Raw genomic sequence first — 19821 nt, 5'->3', positions numbered from 1 at the left:
CAAAATGGTAAATACTTATGTGAAAATTTTGTAAAATTTCAATTTTGAATAAATACTAGATAGGCTATATCCTATATATTTGATCAATCTATCTTATGAATAATCCATCTGAATGTATGGAATGTAGAAAAGAAAAGAGTTGGTAAAATAAGGAAATTATATCTAAAAATTATAGGATAATTGTAAATTTAGGGGAGAAAGCATAAAATAGAAGTATAATTAAAAAAAACAAATAGCTATCTCAGTTTTTAATAAAAATATATACGTTTTTCTCTAAACAAGAATTTGACTTAAGGGATGTTGCCATAGATATTATAATTACAATTATGTATATGGTACTTTAATTACCATCGATTATGTTTGATTGCGTATAGAATCCCATGTATTTATAGGTTAAACGTATATAATTAAAAAAAAAGGAGAAAATACAAGAAAAAAAAGATTCGTTTTCAATAAAGCCAATGTGCTAAGAGTATCGTCATTATGTTCCTGCACACAAGGAGCCCTTCAAAGAATCAAAGGTGCTTCGGACGAGGGGAATACACAGACGTTGCTACAGAAGAACAAAAGTTAACAACTTCGATTCGTTTTTTACGGGAACCTTGTGCGAATTTTATTGGCTTAATCTTAGCTCCGTCGTCCCACCACTCTCTTTCCGTAAGTGTCGATGGAACCCCATCGTAAGACATCTTCTCTTGTTGTTCTTTTGATCGGAACGGTATTCTCCGGGCACTTTTCATCATCTTGCCATAGTTGAGAGATTTGTTTGGTTGAGGCATAACACGCTGAGGGGAAGCGTCACCAACACCAGCAGGGGAAGCCTCAACTAACTGAGCCGAGGAATGGAAGTCTGCGGGCTTTGGCAAAGCCAAGTTACCGATTACATCCCGAGGCGTCGGAGGGAAATTCTGAGAAGAAAGGTGACTGAGTCCCGATTGCAGAGGATCCCGAGGGCCCGGGGACGGTGGCCGGCGTGAGGGGTTGCCGTGCGGGGGGAGGATGGAGAATGGGTTGGTCTATCAGGAATGAGGGGGGAACAACATGAACAATCACCTTCTTCATCGTTTTAAAGACCACTTTTTTTGTTGAGAAATCCAAAAATTTTGGATTTGTCGAAATACCCTCTAAATCAACAGGAAACACCCAAATCGATACTGATGTTAACCTTTAAAAACCTTCAATCGACCAAGACACAATAAGAACCCTTCCAACTAAAATGCACAAATAGCGAAATAACGAAATCAAATGGCTCGTATACACTTACCCAGAAACGATGAACGACGATGGAGAACGTTTAGAACCGACGAAATGTGGCGGTGGGACGAAGAGAGAATTTTGGATCTAGGATTTCTCTCCTTTGTCCGAAGAGTGAGAAGGAATGTAGTGTTTGTAAAATCCCTTTTTTACCCTTATCAATTTACCATGAATCACATTCCAGAAACGGGGTTTGGTCCGATTCACGTTATTTCACTAGCTGGCATGGCTTTTTAACCAACGTGGCACTGTCATGTCACGTCTATTTGTACGTGGGGTTTATGGCAATTTTTAAAAAATTGGAGAATTTTTATAGAAATTGAAAAGTTGGTGTATTTTTATGAAATTCGTGGTTCTTTAGGTTATTTTTTTATTGTTTTATTACCAAATATAATCATTTAGAATAAAAGTTTAACTCAATTTGGCAATAGAATTTGGGGAGGGAACATGTGAAGATGATGAAATTTGAATCGGCTAACATAAGCTTTCATAATACGTATTCGTGACAATGGATAAGCTCATGGGCACTCATCGTGTCTGCCAGGACCTCCGTAGTAAAAACCGGTTCCCTCGGGGAACGTTGAAGCGTACAATGTGTAACAGTTTCCGTGAGTGATTGTCGGTTTGAAGCTTCCGAGATCATCGCGAACGTTGTCCGACGAGTCGACAACCGCTATGTCGAAGAAAGAAGCCGCCTTACCCAACCCTTCGTCCGGAAAGTGTCCACTCCCCATCTCCGTGGACGTGTGCTGATTCGGATTCTCGTTGTCAATCTCACCTCCCAAATCAAAATATTGCGCACCTTGGTCCAGTCCCGTTACTACGTCTCTGTGCCAGTATCCCAGGGGTTCCCCAGCCATATATAGCCACCAGTGTTTGCTTACGGGGTCCTAGTTCACAAGAGATTCGATGATTTCAACAACCGATTCTCTATATATAGGGCGGTTCTCTATATATACAAAGAATATAACTAAAAAATCATGAACTTTTTAAATTTGGTAAATAAATATATAACTTTTAATTTTGTATAAAGAATATACAAACTTTGAAAGTTTTCGTATACAACCACACACAAATGAATTGATTTTAGTGTTTTGTGGGTTTACGAAAAAAATTCAAATTATATATTTTTAAACAAAGTTAGAAGATCATATATTTATTTACCAAATTTAAAGAATTTGGCGATATATGAAAGAGGACTTACCATGGAGATGGCCAATTCTAAATAAAATTGTGTACCATCATAGACGGATGTAAGTGGTAAGACACCACCGATGGTGACACGGTGGTCAGTATGAACAAAGCCGGGGCATCCCAAGTTGTAGCAGCCAGTGCTCCCGTATGCATCATCCTGTTTTTCGTCGGATTATAAACCTCCTCCGCCATGAAAGATAGTCGAAAATGGAAGTCCGTTTATAGAGAAGCTTACAGTCCAAAACGTGAACAAATGTGTTTTCGTGTCTCCATATAATCCTGGGTAAACCTGATATAAGAGGACATGTTAATATGAAACAGAGATGGCAACGCAACAACGAGATAGCCCGAAAAAAAAACACATAAGCAAGTACCTGCCAGCCGGCTTCAACGGTGGTGGTAACCACGGGGTCACTAATGAGCCACAACTGAGCCAAGCTGAACTCATTTGCGCCTGCCTCGACTCTCGGATTCCACACTCCCATACGAGCCTTTCCTCCTACGAGTTCTCCTTGAGTTCCCATTATTGCGTACTAGTAAAGCCCCTCGAAAACGTGAACGGGCAAGTTACGGGTGTATAGGACATGCAAGAAGCATAGGTTTATACATATCATATATTTACATCTGTATGTATACCTCGTGCTTATCTCGGTTTTCGTCGACAACATAGGATCTGTTTAGTGGTGGAAGCTTCTTCTTCTTAAGGGAAGCTTCTCTTAGCAAATCTTCTCTTGTTGTTCTTGTGATTGGAATTGTGTTCTTCGGGCATTCCCCGTTCATGCGCCAAAGCTGATTCCACATGGCTTCCGATTTCCCAAACGCATCTTCTTTTTTGGAACAAAATTTAGGCAAGCCGCTCGGCCTCATCTATTCATGGTGTGATCCTCAAAAACAAAACGTACACAAGGAAATATTAGGGCGAAACCTCATTGTGGATACTAACTTGGATTGTTTGGTTCTTGAGCAAAGGATGATCCATACTAGGTTGATCCATGACATGAACGCAATCTATTATTCTTCCCTCTGAACCCTGTCCGAAATTGAAAGACAACAGTTACACACGTACCATGGTATTTGTCATACTTTGTCTACATGTGTGTGTGTATATATATATATGTATATGTTGTGTGTGTGTGTATGCCTTGGTGGATTTGACGGGAAACTTGTTGCGTTGCTTCAATAGTCTTTGAATTTCGGCTTCGGAGAGTTTGCGTTTTCCTGCAGAACCAACGATTACACTTGCTATTATCACAAGTGCCAGCATAAAACTGCATGTCTCATTATTCATCGTTATATCAGAAAGCTAACGATGCTCACACGACTTTAGAACATAACTGTCACGGGCTAGGCTCTTTATATATACATAGTATAGATTTTTATATTAAAACGCTAAATAGTGAAACAAATCGGAATATTAGCAGTGTAATTAATCAAGATTTGTTTTACCTATAAGAAATATAACTTATGTGGAAAACAATTACAGAATTAAATCCAAATATTTATTTACAAAAAACGTAAGTGCCTTCTATAAACCTTATATGAATATTCATCATTTATATACACACACGTACACAATGGAAATTTATATGAAAAAAGCTTTGTTGTGAAAGTGAAACTAATCTCACTATTAAATGTATAAATATTCAAAAATGTTTTTTCTATAACAAGAATAAAATATATGGAAAATAATAATTGGGATTCACATCCATATATTTTTTTCATAAAGATCACATCCTTATTTTTTATTTACAGAAAGTAAGGACCCTTGATTTATCTTATACGAGTACTCATCGTGTATATATATATATATATATATATATACACACATTGAAGCAAATCACTCTATTAAATGTATAAATGTACGAAACTGTTTGTCTTCTATATAAATGATAATACGGATTCAAATCTCTTTTTTTTTTACAAAGTAGTAAACACACTTGATGTATCTTATGCCAACATATAATCATATATCACGCAGTGTAAAATTTTAGTTGGTAAGTTATATATTAATAAAAAAAGATAAGTATTAAATTTAGGAAAAATGCATTAGAATTAAACTATCATTTTACTGTCCAATAATTTAATGCATATTATAAATACAAAAATATATTATAAATATATTTTCTATTTTCAAACTCTTGAGTTAACAGTCAAATTATAATGTCCATAATTTGATGCAAAAAAAAATTATATTATAAAAAATATATATGCCTATAAAACCTTTTTTGGGTAAATTTTCTCTGTAAAACTTAATAAAAGTCCGTGCACTACTTTGTCCACGGGGCATGCCACGTCGTCATCATTAGAGTAATACCAAATAATGTAACTTCATGTTTTGTGGGTATATACATTATTTGCGATTTTTTAGAATATTAAAAGGAGACAACCATCCGGACAACAGAGATTATTTTTTTTTAAAAAACAAAAAACATAATAACTCGTCACACACACTCTGAATATTGACATGCACGTACGGCATGCAGACTTCAGCACTTATTCAATGAGAAATCTAAACATACTTCGGTTATTACAAAGTACCACACCGAATCTTATGGACTATACACACATCTTACACACAATCTTTAGCGCATATGTTTATCCACGTGACAACATATATGCATACATATATACGCATTTATCAGGGGCAGTTAGGGTTTTTGCCAGGACCACCGTAGTAGAAGTGAGTGGCCCATGACGTACCCGCGCCTCCAATGCGGACATTGTAGCAATTAGGCGTCGGGGCGAGGGCTCCAAGTGATGGCGGTGGTCTAAGAGTGTTAGACCCATCAACTATCTCAAGGTTCCTGAAAAAGGCTGCCTTTCCGAACCCTTCTTCTGGAAAGTGCCCACTTCCCATATCCGTGTTCGTGTGTCCACTAGACTGTGCGTTCACGATTTCGCCTCCCCAGTCCACTCGGTTCGCGCTATCCTTCAGGCTGGTGAACAACGTGTTTGGCCAGTACCCGACGTTTATTCCCTGAATTTGGAGCCACCAGTTTCCTGTGTTCTTGTCCTAAATTTAAAAATGAATCCGGTTATGGTTGTATATGTTCATGTGTCAGATTTTAATGTTTAATTGGCCAAAGATTCCGATCATTACCCTCCATATGAGTAAACTGATTTCGTACTGGGTACCTCCATACGATGATGTTGGATTGAGGGTTCCACCAAGGACGAAAGTTCCGTCCGTCTGGACAAACGCTGAGCACAGAAGATTGTAGCAACCTGTGTGTTGGTATGCATCTCGCTGTTTTGAATTCCCAACATTTTGTTAGTGGCCAAAGAGGATTATGGTTCATAGGTAAGAAATATCCCTAGATAATAAATTGAACGCTCAAAAACTTACGGTCCAGTAGATAAAAAGTCTTGTGTTATAGTCACCGTACAACTGTTGATACTCCTGTATATATACATATACAAAAGGTAAAAGAAGAGAGAATGTAAGTATACGAATCAAGACAAGAGAGATCTATCACAGCTGTGATAAAACTTATGCATATTATAACCGGTCGAATTAGAATAAGACCTGCCAACCAGCTTCTATGGTGTTGAGATCAGAACCACTTCCGGAGACAACCCATGTTTGGGCCAAGCTGAACTCATCGGATTGTTGGACAAAGGGTTTCCATACATTGATGTAGGATTTTGAACCGTAAACCTGGTTGTTCAATGCTTGCGTCACTCCGTACTAAATCAGCACCAAAAACAAAAAAAAAGGATCAAATGAGGATTAAGTAATATGGCTGCAAATATATTCAAATGCATATATATGAATATACCTCGTGGACGGAAGCACCTAGATCACGTGATACAACTTGTTGAATAGTTCTATAACTCTTTTTTCCGAAAGTCTCGAGGGAAGTTGATCTTAAGAGATCTTCTTCTTTTGTTCTTCTGATCGAAACTGTGTTTTCCGGGCACTCTCCATACATGTGCCATAGTTGACCTATAGCCTTCGGCTTTTCCTCGGTGTTTTCTGCAAGACCGCTTTCAGGTTCGGAACTTGGCCTCATCTTATAATTCCAAAAAAAAAAAAATACAAAATAAGCATTTAGTATGGAAGCATATTGGGAGACACAAGCCAAAGGGACAAAACCAGTTTGAATCTGTCAAATAAACCTGGATGATGTGGTCTCGCAGCAAAGGATGATCAAAGGCTGGTTGGTTGGCAATAGGGACACAATCTATTATATCTCCATCCGGACTCTGTTCATATATGGAAGAAAAAATTTTAGCGCCAACGGTTTCAAGTATTACGCTAGGGTTTCACATATTGGGAATACACCACGTTATAGACACCAGAAACAATCCTAGAAATATACGGAATTGACATTACTATCTTGATGAGAACACATCAATGGGAAAAGAGAACACCGTTAACGTATTACTATACGGATACGGACCTGGATGGATTTAACAGCAGGCTTGTTAAGTTGCTTCAAGCGTCTAAGTATTTCAGCCTCTTGGAAATCGGAAATTTCAGTTTCTTGGGCAGAAGCTGTGATAATGGCGGCGGTCATTACCGTAACCATTAAAATGGTTTGCTTAAGGTGAGAAGCCATTATCAAATCTAAGAACTAGCTCTCTTGAAAAACGATTAGCAAGGTTAATGCTGAATTTTATAGGCATAGAGTGCCTTATTATATATCCAAATGGATGGCGTTCTTGGGGGAAACAATCAAAAGGTGGACTTTGTTATCTTATCTTTTCTTTTTCTATAGTCATGTTGGCCTGTTGAAGTACACGTAACGTTTTTCAGAATTATAGACGAAAACATAAATAAAACTAAATGATCGATACAAAAGTCTAAATCCCAAAGACGAACAAAGTTAGATAAAATTTTGAAAGCAACGTTAAATCCGATTATTTATATATTTTTTTTATTAGATTCAATGATTTGTTTTATGCAATGTTAGTTTCAGTAATTATCAAATGGATGTATTTTTAGAATTATCTTAAAATTAACCCAATCCCAATATATCTTTTCAAACTACATCTCATAAAGTAATTTTGGATCCAACTAAAATATTAGATTAAAAAAAACATATTTACCCTTATTCCCGTGTTATCATTTTTTAATAATTAAGATTTAGTTTAGAAAATAAGTTTCCATTAATTTACAGGTCAAAAACGATAGTTTAGTTAGGGAGAAAAATCAAAGTTAGATTGTTTTAGATAGTCGTAATATTCAAAACTGTAGTTTAACCAAAAAAATTAAGAACCCATTAATTGAAATCACCATAAAAATTAAACTAAAAAAATCAGATGTAAAATTTCAGTTTCATTTATATAATTGTGATGAAAAATATCAAACCCACTATCATTTTTGGGGGTTATTATTTAGCATCCATGACAGTTCACCACGACATCTATAAAAGCATGATCCAAACACTCAAAGAAATAGATCGATCAGTACGTAATAAATATATATATATATATATATATTATAGTTGAGTAATATATATATTATATAGTTGAGTACACAAATCTTTTAAAATACTCAGTGTAAGATTTGCAAATATTTGCGTATATCATGTATTTGAAACCAGAAGGGGTGAGGCCGTGAGAAGGTGAGAAGTCTTCATCATTATTTAAAAAAAAATGTTTAAAAAATCCAAATCTGGCATTTATATGAGGAATTTAGTGATTGGTTTATATTGGTTCAATATGATTTACTCTGGTATCGTATTTCCTGTTTCTGGTTTAATTCTTTTGCAATTCGACGGTCGTCATTGGTTTAATTTTAATTTCTATGTTTTGTGTTTGTTATTATGGTTTCCGAGAAATACTTAAACGTTGAATGTTTATACTTTTAAATTCGACGAGCGAATAAATTCACAATTTTCTTCTTTGATTCGAAATCCAACAATTTAATTGGTTATGTGTATGGACCAAAGCTACTGTCAATCTAATTAAACCGGTTTGATATAATTTAATTAATCGTATCATGGACGTTATATTATTATAACGTAAAGGGTGTGATTTAAATAAAATACAAACATCTTGACAAAAATAAATATAAACATGCGAATCTATATTTAATTGACTCCGGACCAAATTCTATAAATTAGATTAATTTAATTATACAAGTTATATATATATATATACACACTCAAACTTATCAAATAGACGCTATGTTATTTAATACTATATTATACAATATTAACACTCCCTCATCAATTATTGAGCTTGAGGCTGCTGGCTGCTACAGCCTCTTTTCAAAGGATTGTAAACAATCAATATTCAAATGAATTTTATCCATTTCCAAATCTGTCCACGTGACATTCACATCATCATGATGTGCTAAAATGGGTAATTTTTTAAAATGTCTAAAATAAAAGAACAAAATCGTTACAAGTTATATATATATATATATATATATATATATATATATATATTGTATATATATTTTTTGTTATATATAGACTAATCTATATTTTTTTTTCTTTGGGAAGAGGATCAGCAGTCTACTAGGGTTACAAACGGAGAGAGACCACCGGATACCGACGACCGGCACCGGAGAACACGAATCACAGATTCGCCGAGAGAGAGAGAAGAGAAAGTTCCAGAAAAAACGAAAAACACCAGTCTAAGCAAAAACCGAAACCCTAGGGCACATTAATCCGCCCTTACACAAAGACCGAAATACCCTCCGTAAGCCTCTGAGAGAATCCGAGGCTTTCAAACCCTCCACTTCATCAGGAGTCTTTTGCTGAAGACAAACTCCAACAAATCTCCACCTTCTTCTGCAAAACCTGCACAACAAACACGAAGCGAAGTAATACGCCTAACCCTAGAGTGCCGATCCCGTAACTTCCATGTAACTCCCCCTCTGGGCATGGTTCAAGACGCATTGAACCTACCTTTCTAAAGGAGTCCTTACCGAGCGTGTCATAAACACGTCTCAGCATGACACGACACACCTAATCTACCCAAGTGAGTGTCCCCCGACACCTCCGCTTCCGAAGGTTTCCTAAGACCTAGACTAGTATGACTCCCTAGACCGTCTAAGTGACCCCCTCCGGTGAAGTCTATACCTCACCAATGGCCCCTCGAGGGTCACGCCCCGACATCTACCCGTCCCCCGAGTCTACCCCGACTGCCCCGACACTAACCTTGAGTCATACTAACACACCTAACTCTTGATCCCCGTAAAGATCAAGCGACCTATGACCTCTACCCCGGACCCTACCTACCGACTAAGGTTCCCCACGGGTTTTACCCCGTGAAGACCCCCTAGTCGAACTATAGAAACTCTACCGAAGGCTCGGAACACGTGCAAGCACGTGCTCCACCCCGAGAGGAAACGCCCCTAGCGCTACTACCCTCACCGACTCTACCCGGTGACATGGCATTTCCTCGCTTGCCCCTTCCCCTGAGCTTCCTACCCGAGATAACTCCACCTAGACGTGGAGACCTCACCTCCGAACCTCCACCCGAGGAGTAGTCGGAGCATACTAGAAGTACCTCCGAATCATACTCCTGAACCGAGGCTACTACCCCCTTACCCTCGGTCTCCTCCTTCGCCCTCCGGGACCTACACTCCTTCTTATAGTGTCCCTTCTTGCCGCAATACCAACACTCCACCTGGTCTTTGGCCTTCTTCTTCCCGCCACCCGATTTCTCGAGTTTGCCCTTGACTATTAATCCTTCCCCCGTACCCCGAGTAAGGGTACCCTGAGCTAGAAGCTCTAGCTCCTTCATCCTAGCTGCGGCCTTCACCTCCTCCACCGAGATAGTAGCTCGGGAATATTTCAGGACTTCCCTCAGCTGCTCATAAACAGGAGGTAAGGAGTTCAGCAGATAAACTGCTTGATACTCCTCCTCTACCTTCACATTTAGGCTGTGAAGGTCGGACAATAGTTTCTGGAAAATGTCTAAATTCTCCTCTATTGTCCTAGAGCTGTCCATCCTAAACCCTGACACCCTCTGCATGAGGTACATCCTATTGGGGAGAGATTGCTCTATGTGCAACCGCTCTAGTTTCCTCCAGATTTCGAAGGCCGTCCTTTCGGATATGACCTTCCTTAGAACCTGATCCGCTAGAGCAAGCACTATGAGGTTCCTAGCCCTTCTACTCCTTTCTTGTCTCTCTTTGAGAGCCGGAGTGCCCGATCCCTTAGCCCCGGGTCCTAGTGACCCGGTGGAAAGAGACGTAAGACCTCCCGAATCCTCGGTTTCCCGAGCTGGAGTTTGTGGGCTCCCCTCATCAGCAACCCCCCATGTAGATGGATCATCCTCTAGTGTGTCCCCTAACCCTAAGATCTCTAAGCTAATGGACATCTCCTCCTTCCATAAGGAGAAGTCTCCCTTGCCGTCGAACTTCTCGACGTCAAGGCCGCGATACAGAGGGGCAGACATCACTAATAGGAAACCTAATCTCTAACCCGAGGATGCACTAGACCTACCCAGAACGAAACTAACCTGGGAATGACTAACCCGACCCTAGGAGCACCTAAAACCAGACCTAAGGAGTAAGACCGATCCTAAGAGGACCTAAAACCTAGGTATTTTTCAACCTAACAGACCTAATATACTCTAAACCTGCCTACCTAGGACCTGATTACGTCTAATCAGACCTACCCCAAGGCTAACACTGACCTAACCAACCTAGATCAGCCCTAAAACCGAGTCTATTCTGTCTCCCTAAGTCCTAATCAGACCTAAATCAACCCAATATTGACTTACCTACCCCTGATCAGACTTGAATTAACCTAATCAGATCTAAACTAAGTCTAAACCGACCTAATTAAATCTGATCAGACCTAATCTCGCCTAAAATCAACCCTAACAGACCTGTACCTATTGATTTTAACCCTAATACCGACTTCTCACTCACCTAGTTCAGCCAAATCCTCCTATTCAGGCCTAACCGGACAGAATTACCGGACTCTATGACTGAAGACAGGTAACCAAAGTCTACCGCAGATCTAATCTGCCTTTACCTAGGATAGATCGACCTATACAGATCCTAAATACCCTATACCAGACAGAATGCCCTAAGAACCGGACTCTATCTAACCCAATCGAACCAATCAGACCTAAAACCGACCAATCTAAGTCCTAATCAGACAATCCTGACCCTATACCGACCAATCTAGACTTGTTCTAATCGATACAGACCCTAAACCAGACAAACCCAGCCCTATTTGGACAAATCAGACCCTAATCAGACCTAAACTGGCCCAATCCCAATCTAAATTGACCTAAACCGGACTCTATTGTCCTAAACCGGTCCTAGATTGACCTAAACCGGTTTGGGTTATCCCGAACCGGACCTAAATTGACTCGAACCGGTCTGAACCGGTTCAATTGACCCCAAACCGGACCTGAACCGGTCCAATTGACCTGAACCGATCCGGTTTTCCTAACCCGGTCAACTGTTGACCAGAAATTGGTCAACGTTTGACCTAACCCGACTAAACCGGTTCGATTTAAATCGAACCCGGTTCAATTAGACAATTTCGGTTGAACCGGCTAAACCGGATCAGAACCGAAAACCCTAATTCGGAACACGGAAGCCGCCGAGTTAACTCGAGCCAACTCGGACGTTGACTCAACCCCGAAGATGACTCAGTCGTGACTCGAACGAGTCACGGCCAAGACTCACCGGAAACCACCGGTTTTCACCGGTTTCTCCCCCCCAGAACCCTAGACCTAACCAGAAATAGAGCGAACTCACCTCCTTGGACTCTATACTCGGCCTGAGTTACATCCGAGTCAGATCCGGAACCTACCTCCTCTAGCACCGCCGATCTGAACTCCTCTGCCGGTGACCGTCGCCGATCTCGACACGAGATGGCTCCTACTTCGCCGTTTCTCCACCGATTCGGTTCCTGAAACAGATGAAGACACCAGAATCAGAGAAATCAGATCTGACCTTACCTCGGACTTACCTCAGGCGATTTCCGCCGCAGATCCGCCGAGCCTCGCCGTCAACCGGGCTCCTGATACCACTTGTAGAGGATTTACCCTCCGATCCCTCACCGATCACTCCGAATCACTCAAGAACGGAAAGAAAAACGACACAGCGGAATAACGAATTCAGTACCGAGCTCTAACGCTCGGTACCTACGTCTCGGGAAGAGGATCAACAGTCTACTAGGATTACAAACGGAGAGAGACCACCGGATACCGACGACCGGCACCGGAGAACACGAATCACAGATTCGCCGAGAGAGAGAGAAGAGAAAGTTCCAGAAAAAACGAAAAACACCAGTCTAAGCAAAAACCGAAACCCTAGGGCACATTAATCCGCCCTTACACAAAGACCGAAATACCCTCCGTAAGCCTCTGAGAGAATCCGAGGCTTTCAAACCCTCCACTTCATCAGGAGTCTTTTGCTGAAGACAAACTCCAACATATAATTTTGTAGAAGATTGGCGGAGAAGGGAACCCCCCCCTTCGGAGAGAGTTTTTCCACACCTCATCTTGGTTCGGTTCAGAGTGAACCGGGTGAACTTGATGGTTTGTGTCAATTTCGGTTTTGGCTGAAAGGAGGTTGACACAGTAAGTTGTGCACATTGACAAAAGCTCTTTTCATACTTGTTCGGTCTTCACCAAATTCCTAGTGACCTAAAATCAGGTAGCTCAATTGGTAAAGGCTGAGGTAAACTCCTTTTCCACCGAATCTCAGCTTGGAGAGACGTTCACTTGAACTTTTTCAATCCTCAATTTATTTGGACCAAAATCCGGTGAATTTTCAAATTAGAAAAAATAGTTCCTCATGATAAATTGGTTCAATTTAAAAAACAAAAACTCGAAAAAAAATAATTCTATGTTTTTCTTTTGTTTTAATATTTCAAATTTTAGATAATACAATGAAGTTTTCAAAATTTTAATATCAAAATAAAAAAATGTATACCGCATTAAACTATCCAGAAACCATAGATATGTCCAAATAGATACCGCTTTGTTGTGGATGGATCTGAAATAAAAGTAGAGGGGAAAATTAGCTAGAAACCATGGGTAACAAAACATCATCACGCATCATATGGCATGCATACTTCAGCACTTATTCAACGAAAAAGTCCAAACATACTTTGGTGTTTACAAAACATCAGATTCACACCGTACAGTATTTAGCAATTAGCACCGTGGATACAATACAAAGGGTGTATACGTATTTTACACGTCCGTAAGTATAGAAGCATTTTCATGAACAATTAGGGTTTCGACCATAATTACAAAACATCAGATTCACACCGTACAGTATTTAGCAATTAGCACCGTGGATACAATACAAAGGGTGTATACGTATTTTACACGTCCGTAAGTATAGAAGCATTTTCATGAACAATTAGGGTTTCGACCATAATAGAAGTAAGTCCCCCACGTTGTACCTGTATTTCCCATGCGGATATTGTAGCATTTTGGCCTCGTGGCAAAGGATCCAATTCCTGGTGGAGATTTAAGGATGTTAGATGGATCAACGATCTCAAGGTTCCTGAAATAGGCTGCCTTTCCAAACCCTTCTTCTGGAAACTGCCCACTCCCCATATCTGTACTTGTGTGTACTCCACTCCACCCCTTTGTTGATTCAGAATCTCGCCTCCCCATTGCACTTGTGACGCGCCATCTGATAGAGTGGTGAACAACGTCTTCGGCCAGTACCCGACGTTTATTCCTTTAACTTGGAGCCACCAATTTCCTGTTGTTTTGTACTAAATCAAGAACGATTCGTGTTATGGTTATATATACACATTCATGCATCAAATTATATATATTCATGCCAACAGAAGCCGATTATTACCCTCCATATGAATAAACTGAAATGATATTGGGCGCCTCCATAAACAGACGTTGGACTGAGGATTTCCCCAAGGACGATAGTTTTGTCCGTCTGAACAAAACCTGGGCAGAGAAGATTGTAGCAGCCTGTTCTTCCATATCCATCACGCTGTTTTGAGTTTCCAGATTTTTGTTAGGAAAAAGATATATAGTCCAGAGGAAATAAATAACTAGAACACTTGAATTCGTAAAGACTTACTATCCAGTAAATAAAAAATCTCGTATTATAGTCACCATACAAGTCTCGATAGACCTGTATATATATATATATATATATATATGAATGTATATATGCAGTTTCTGGTAGTGGCATAAGCTTCTTAGATTACGCCCAATAACTCGGTCACTTATGAAATGCAAAGTCAGAAATGGAGAAAAATGCAGTTTCTGGTATGATTCTTGGCTCCCGATGGGGCCTCTTATCTTGATTACAGGTCCTATAGGCCCCCGACTTCTGGGGGTTCCGTTACAAGCTTCGGTGGTCGACGTGAGCAGGGCAGGGGGCTGGCAGCTATTTGCTGCACGCTCCGATGCGACTATCGCCATCCACCAAGCACTGCTGAGCCACAGCATCCCAGCCTCTCCAATCATGCTGACCAATATTACTGGTCTGAAACGTGCTCCAAGGTTGCTGCCCCAGCGTTTTCGACAAAAAAGACATGGTCCTTCCTTTGTCCACCACCGCCGGCAGTTCCCTGGAAAAATTCAGTCTGGTTCCCGCGTTCGATTCCCAAACACGCTTTTATCACTTGGCTGGTAGCTAGGAATCGGCTTCCGACCCGTGACAGAATGGCGCAATGGGGCTTGAACACACCCACATCATGTGTTCTCTGCGATATGGAAGCTGAATCGGTAAATCACTTATTCTTCAAATGCTCATATTCCGCTCAACTATGGCCCTCTCTGTTGGCGGATTCTACTCTAGCTCTGCCAATAATGGATTCCTTCAATGAATGCCTACTATGGTTGTTCAACTTAAACACTCATCGCCTGCTCAAGTTTATGGTGATACTCTTATTGCAAGCGGCTATATATATGGTATGGGGTGAAAGGAATTGCAGGATCCACCGCTCGGTGTCACATCCGGTGGAGGTGCTGCGTAAGGAGATCCTCCAATCCACCAGGTGCAAGATCTCGGCTGATCGTGATGTGCTGACTGCTCCAAATCCGGGCTTCTCTCCTATGGCTCTCTGGTTTCAATTATTTGACAGGCTGTAATAGTTATTTTGGAAATGTTGTTTTTTAATCGATTGTAACTCTGACAAACTCTTCAGATATGTACTTGGGCAGTTGTACATAAATAGAAAATTTACGATTACAAAAAAAAAAACAACCAAATATGAGAAAACTTTAAACACAAGTCAACAAGACAAATTAGAGTAAAACCTGCCAACCAGCTTCGATGGTGTTGAGATTAGAACCACTGTCGGCGACAACCCAAGTCTGGGCTAAACTGAACTCATCAGGTTGTTTGACAAAGGGTTTCCAGATGTTAATGAATGATTTCGAACCGTAAAACTTTCTGGTGACCGTATATGCTATGGCATACTAAAACAACTCCAAAGACAAAAATACCATACGAGGATTAAGTAATGATAGATGGAAAAGTTAATCAAATGCATATGTATATACCTCATGAATGGCAGCTGACAGATCACTTGATACGACTTGGAAGATGTTTTTATAACTCCTTTTTCCGAAACTCTCAAGGGGAGTTGATCGTAAGAGATCTTCTTCCTTTGTTCTTCTGATGGGAATAGTGTTTTCTGGGCACTCCCCATTCATTTGCCGGAGCTGAAGTGTAGGCTGTGGCTAAGCCTCGGTGTTTTCTGTGATATCACCTTCCGGTTCGGAGCTTGGTCTCATCTGCTTCACAAAATTCCCAACAGAACAAAATAAGCACTAAGTAGGGATGCAAACCCAAATGGAGGGAAAAAAAATGAAACCTTTATAGAACCTGGATCTTGTGGTAACTGAGAAAAGGATCATCAAAAGCCGTTTGTTGGCAATAGGGACACAATCTATTATATCTCCATCCGAACTCTGTTCATATATGTATATATATAAAAGAAAAATGTTAGCCTCAACGGTTTCAAGTCTGATGCTAGGGTTTCACATAGTAGAATATAAACCAAAAACAGTCGCATAGAATAAAATACAGTTCAACATATGTACGTACGTACAACACTATATGTACGTATAACACTGTACGTACGTACGTACCTCGATGGATTGAACAACATGCTTGTTAAGTTTTTTTTGTTAACTGTAATTTTATAAAAACAACCAAATATAAAAAGTTCAACCGCAGTTACATATTCATCAGTGGCTCAGGTTAAGTAATGGGCAAGTGCTTACAAAAGGGGATCAAAAGTGTGAAACCAAGACGTAAATAGTCTATCCGAACTGGACGGTACAGGAGAGAGCTGCAAGACGGAGAGTTTACAACGGACAAGCTTAAGGATCTCCTTACGGAGGATCGGGTGAGGCCTCAATTGACCTCTATGCAACCTAGCATTACGCTCTTGCCACAAATAGTACAGACACGCTTGAAACAACAACTTCAGGATTAGGATGTAATTTACCTCTCCCTGACAATTACCGAGCCAAAGTAGTTGGTCACTGAAGCATTGCGGTTCCTCTGTCGGAGTGAAGGAGGACCGCATGATAGAAGGCCAAAGCGCGCGAAGAGTATTGGCATCAGAAGAAAAGCTGATCAAGAGTTTCAACATGTTCATCGCAAAGCACGCAAACATGAGAAACATCCAAACCCCAAGCAATTTGTCGATCCCGCATTGGAAATCTGTTAAGAGCAGCCAACCAGACAACGAAAGAGTGCTTTGGGATAGCACCAGCAAACCAAACCACCTTATGCCAGGAAACAACCGGAGACACTAATCGATTCTGCTTCCAATCCTTGCTAGTGGAGAAGTGAGGCATAGCCGTAAGAGAGAAAGTATCAGACCAGTAGAAAGAGTCATTGGGACCTTAGGGTGAGGGGGGTATAAGTTGTAGTAGCTCTCGATAGATACGCTCAATGGTGTCACTCCTTGCTGGGGGAAGGCGCCAGCCCGTTGAGGCGGAGAAGACATCTGCAACAGATGACAGTCGCGGAATGCCCAGCTGGAGCAGACCCGAGTCCCCAAGTGTCATGACCAAGGGCCCCGAGGGAAGCCAACTATCAAACCAGAAGTTGCATCTCTTACCGTTGCCAAGCCGACACCGTAAGAACTGTCGTGCCAGAGGGCGGAGCTTAAGAAGGCGACGCCAGGCCCAGCTGCCTGTACCTTGAGCTCTTACCAACCAGAAAGGTTTCCGCTTGATAAGGTTCTCCCAAATCCAAGCAACCCACAAAGATCCCCCTCTTACAAACAAATTCCAGTGTAGTTTTAGACAAAGAATTTTGTTCCAGACTCCTATCCTCTTGAGATTCAGGCCCCCATGACGTTTAGGCTGACATATACTACTCCATGCAATCTTTGCACTACGAGCCGATTTTGCCGTACCTTTCCATAAGAAGGCCGAACACATGCGTTCAATCACAGTCACACAACTTTTAGGGATAATAAACGCCAAAGCCCAAAATGTTATGATGCTATATATCACAGATTGTATCAGTTGTAACCGTCCCGCAAACGACAAGTGCTTTATAGTCCATGAGTTGAGTCGAGCATGGACAGTCTCCCATAAGATGGCATAATCCCCCTCTCTGAGTTTCGAGGACGACAGTGGTAAGCCAAGATAACGAATAGGCAGAGAAGCTTGTGTAATTCCCAGACTTGCTGTAATTTCCGAAGCCTGAGTCGGGTCGTCACCATCTAGAAATATACAGGTCTTGCTCCGATTAACTTTTAGGCCAGATGAAGTATAGAAGCCATCAAGGATATCAAGAACGGCGACCAGAGAATGAGACGAGCAGTCCGAAAATACTAAGATATCATCAGCAAAACAAAGGTGAGACACCAAGGGACTCCGACATTTCGGAGGCAGAGATATACGACCATCAGAAGCAGCAGAGTTCAGCATTGAAGAGAGGACATTCATTGTTAAAACAAAGAGATAGGGAGAGATGGGGTCACCTTGCCTTAAACCTCGCTCTCCTTTGAAGAAGCCCGTAATCTCACCATTGAAAGAGATGGAATATGAGGCTGTAGTCACGCAATCCATAACCGAAGACGTGAATCTTGGCGGGATGGCCATCGCCGTGAGAATGGTGTGGATGAACCGCCAATCAATTGTGTCAAAAGCCTTACTAAGGTCAATCTTAAGTAAGGACTTTGAGGGCCTGCCCCTTTTATGAAAGTCCGAGATGAGCTCTGTTGCTAGAAGAATGTTCTCGGTGATAGAGCGTCCCGGAACAAAAGCTGTTTGATTCGGAAAGATTGCTTGATCTAAGATAGTGCGTAGCTTCTTGGCCATAATCCTGGAGATAACTTTGTAGATGGTGTTGCAGCACGAAATCGGACTGAAGTGTTTCAGGTGCTCGGCAGCCCGATGCTTGGGGATAAGAGCAATCAGAGTCGAGTTCCATTGGCGTAACATTCTACCTGTCTCGAAGAATTCAATAACCGCTCGTCTAGGCCAATAATCTCCTAACAGGAAGTGAGAAATTCTGCTGTGAACCCATCCGGACCCGGAGCTTTGTTCCGCGGGAGATTGAAAACATCAGATTTAATCTCCTCCAAAGTAGGAAGCGTAACCAACGAGTTTGCCAGAGACGGGGGACATTTGAAAGAGAGCAACTGACGAGCAGATTCAAGCGGCCAATCCACAAGAGAAGGGTCGCGGCTTCCCTGAAGAGAGGTGAAATACTCCACCGCCATGCGTTTCATTGTCGCAAGGTCATAAGTTTTGTTTCCTGCATCATTAACCAGAAAATGAATAGAATTAGTCGCCTTGCGAGCCACAGAAACCCTGTGAAAGAACTTAGTGTTCTGGTCCCCCTCTTTAAGCCACTTGAGACGCGATTTTTTACGGTGGAAAGATTCCTCCGCAGCTACCAGTTTTGCACAAGTAGCACGGGCTTCTGCCTCAGCCCTTGCTGAAGAGTCTACGTACTTCAGCCTCCCGGGGATTGGAAATTTTATTTCCTCCGGCAGAAGCTGTGATTACGGCGGCGGCTGTTACCATAACCAGAAAACTGGCCACCTTAAGGTTAATCAGGGGAAGACGAAAAGCCATGATCGAATCCAAGGCCTCGAACAAAAGTTTTCTTTGATATTTTCCTCGCTCTCTTGGAAATCTATCGGCAAGGATATGCTGAATTTATTGGCGTGGGGTGCGTGATTTTTCCACAAATGCTGATGACATACTTCGCGGAAACAATGTTTTTTTTTTAAAAAAAGTGGGCATGGTTACTATTGTTCTTCCGTTCCTTGGCCTGTTGAAGGAAACCTAACATTTTTAGGCACAATTACCAAAAATATAATTACAAATAAATCATTAATACAGCAGTCCAAGCCTCAAAAAAAAAAAAAGAGAGTAAAATTAAATAAAGTTCTTAATCAATATAGTGTTTCCAAAATATATACATGGGTAAATGTCTATATATATGTTTTTACATTCAATAATATTTTTATGTAA

The 19821-nt window shown here is 40.9% G+C and overlaps 2 protein-coding genes and 1 long non-coding RNA gene across 3 annotated transcripts; all 3 read right to left on the bottom strand.

The window, feature by feature from the left end:
* Window positions 1-430: 430 nt before the first annotated feature.
* LOC104817132 lies at window positions 431-1368 on the bottom strand. The gene is made up of 2 exons (XR_772456.1): window positions 1265-1368; window positions 431-1175 (listed from the first exon to the last, which is right to left on the bottom strand). It is a non-coding gene; the product is annotated as an uncharacterized LOC104817132 (long non-coding RNA).
* Window positions 1369-1772: 404 nt separating this feature from the next.
* LOC104817585 lies at window positions 1773-3736 on the bottom strand. The gene is made up of 7 exons (XM_010546835.1): window positions 3590-3736; window positions 3392-3478; window positions 3085-3315; window positions 2823-2981; window positions 2684-2737; window positions 2459-2605; window positions 1773-2144 (listed from the first exon to the last, which is right to left on the bottom strand). Exons 1-7 carry the CDS (start codon window positions 3734-3736, stop codon window positions 1773-1775), a joined length of 1197 nt encoding a protein of 398 aa, XP_010545137.1.
* A 1101-nt stretch (window positions 3737-4837) lies between these two features.
* On the bottom strand, window positions 4838-7061 carry LOC104817130. Its single transcript, XM_010546206.1, has 7 exons — window positions 6852-7061; window positions 6568-6654; window positions 6228-6461; window positions 5975-6136; window positions 5795-5848; window positions 5549-5695; window positions 4838-5461 (listed from the first exon to the last, which is right to left on the bottom strand). The coding sequence occupies exons 1-7, from the start codon at window positions 7008-7010 to the stop codon at window positions 5087-5089; spliced, it is 1218 nt and encodes a 405-aa protein (XP_010544508.1). The 5' UTR covers window positions 7011-7061; the 3' UTR covers window positions 4838-5086.
* Between the last annotated feature and the right edge of the window lie 12760 nt (window positions 7062-19821).

The sequence above is a fragment of the Tarenaya hassleriana genome, unplaced genomic scaffold (assembly GCF_000463585.1).
Source record: "Tarenaya hassleriana unplaced genomic scaffold, ASM46358v1 Cleome27, whole genome shotgun sequence".
NCBI classification, from domain to species: Eukaryota; Viridiplantae; Streptophyta; class Magnoliopsida; order Brassicales; family Cleomaceae; genus Tarenaya; species Tarenaya hassleriana.
Note: the sequence above shows the minus strand (reverse complement) of the source record. Positions and strands in the feature narration are given on the sequence as shown.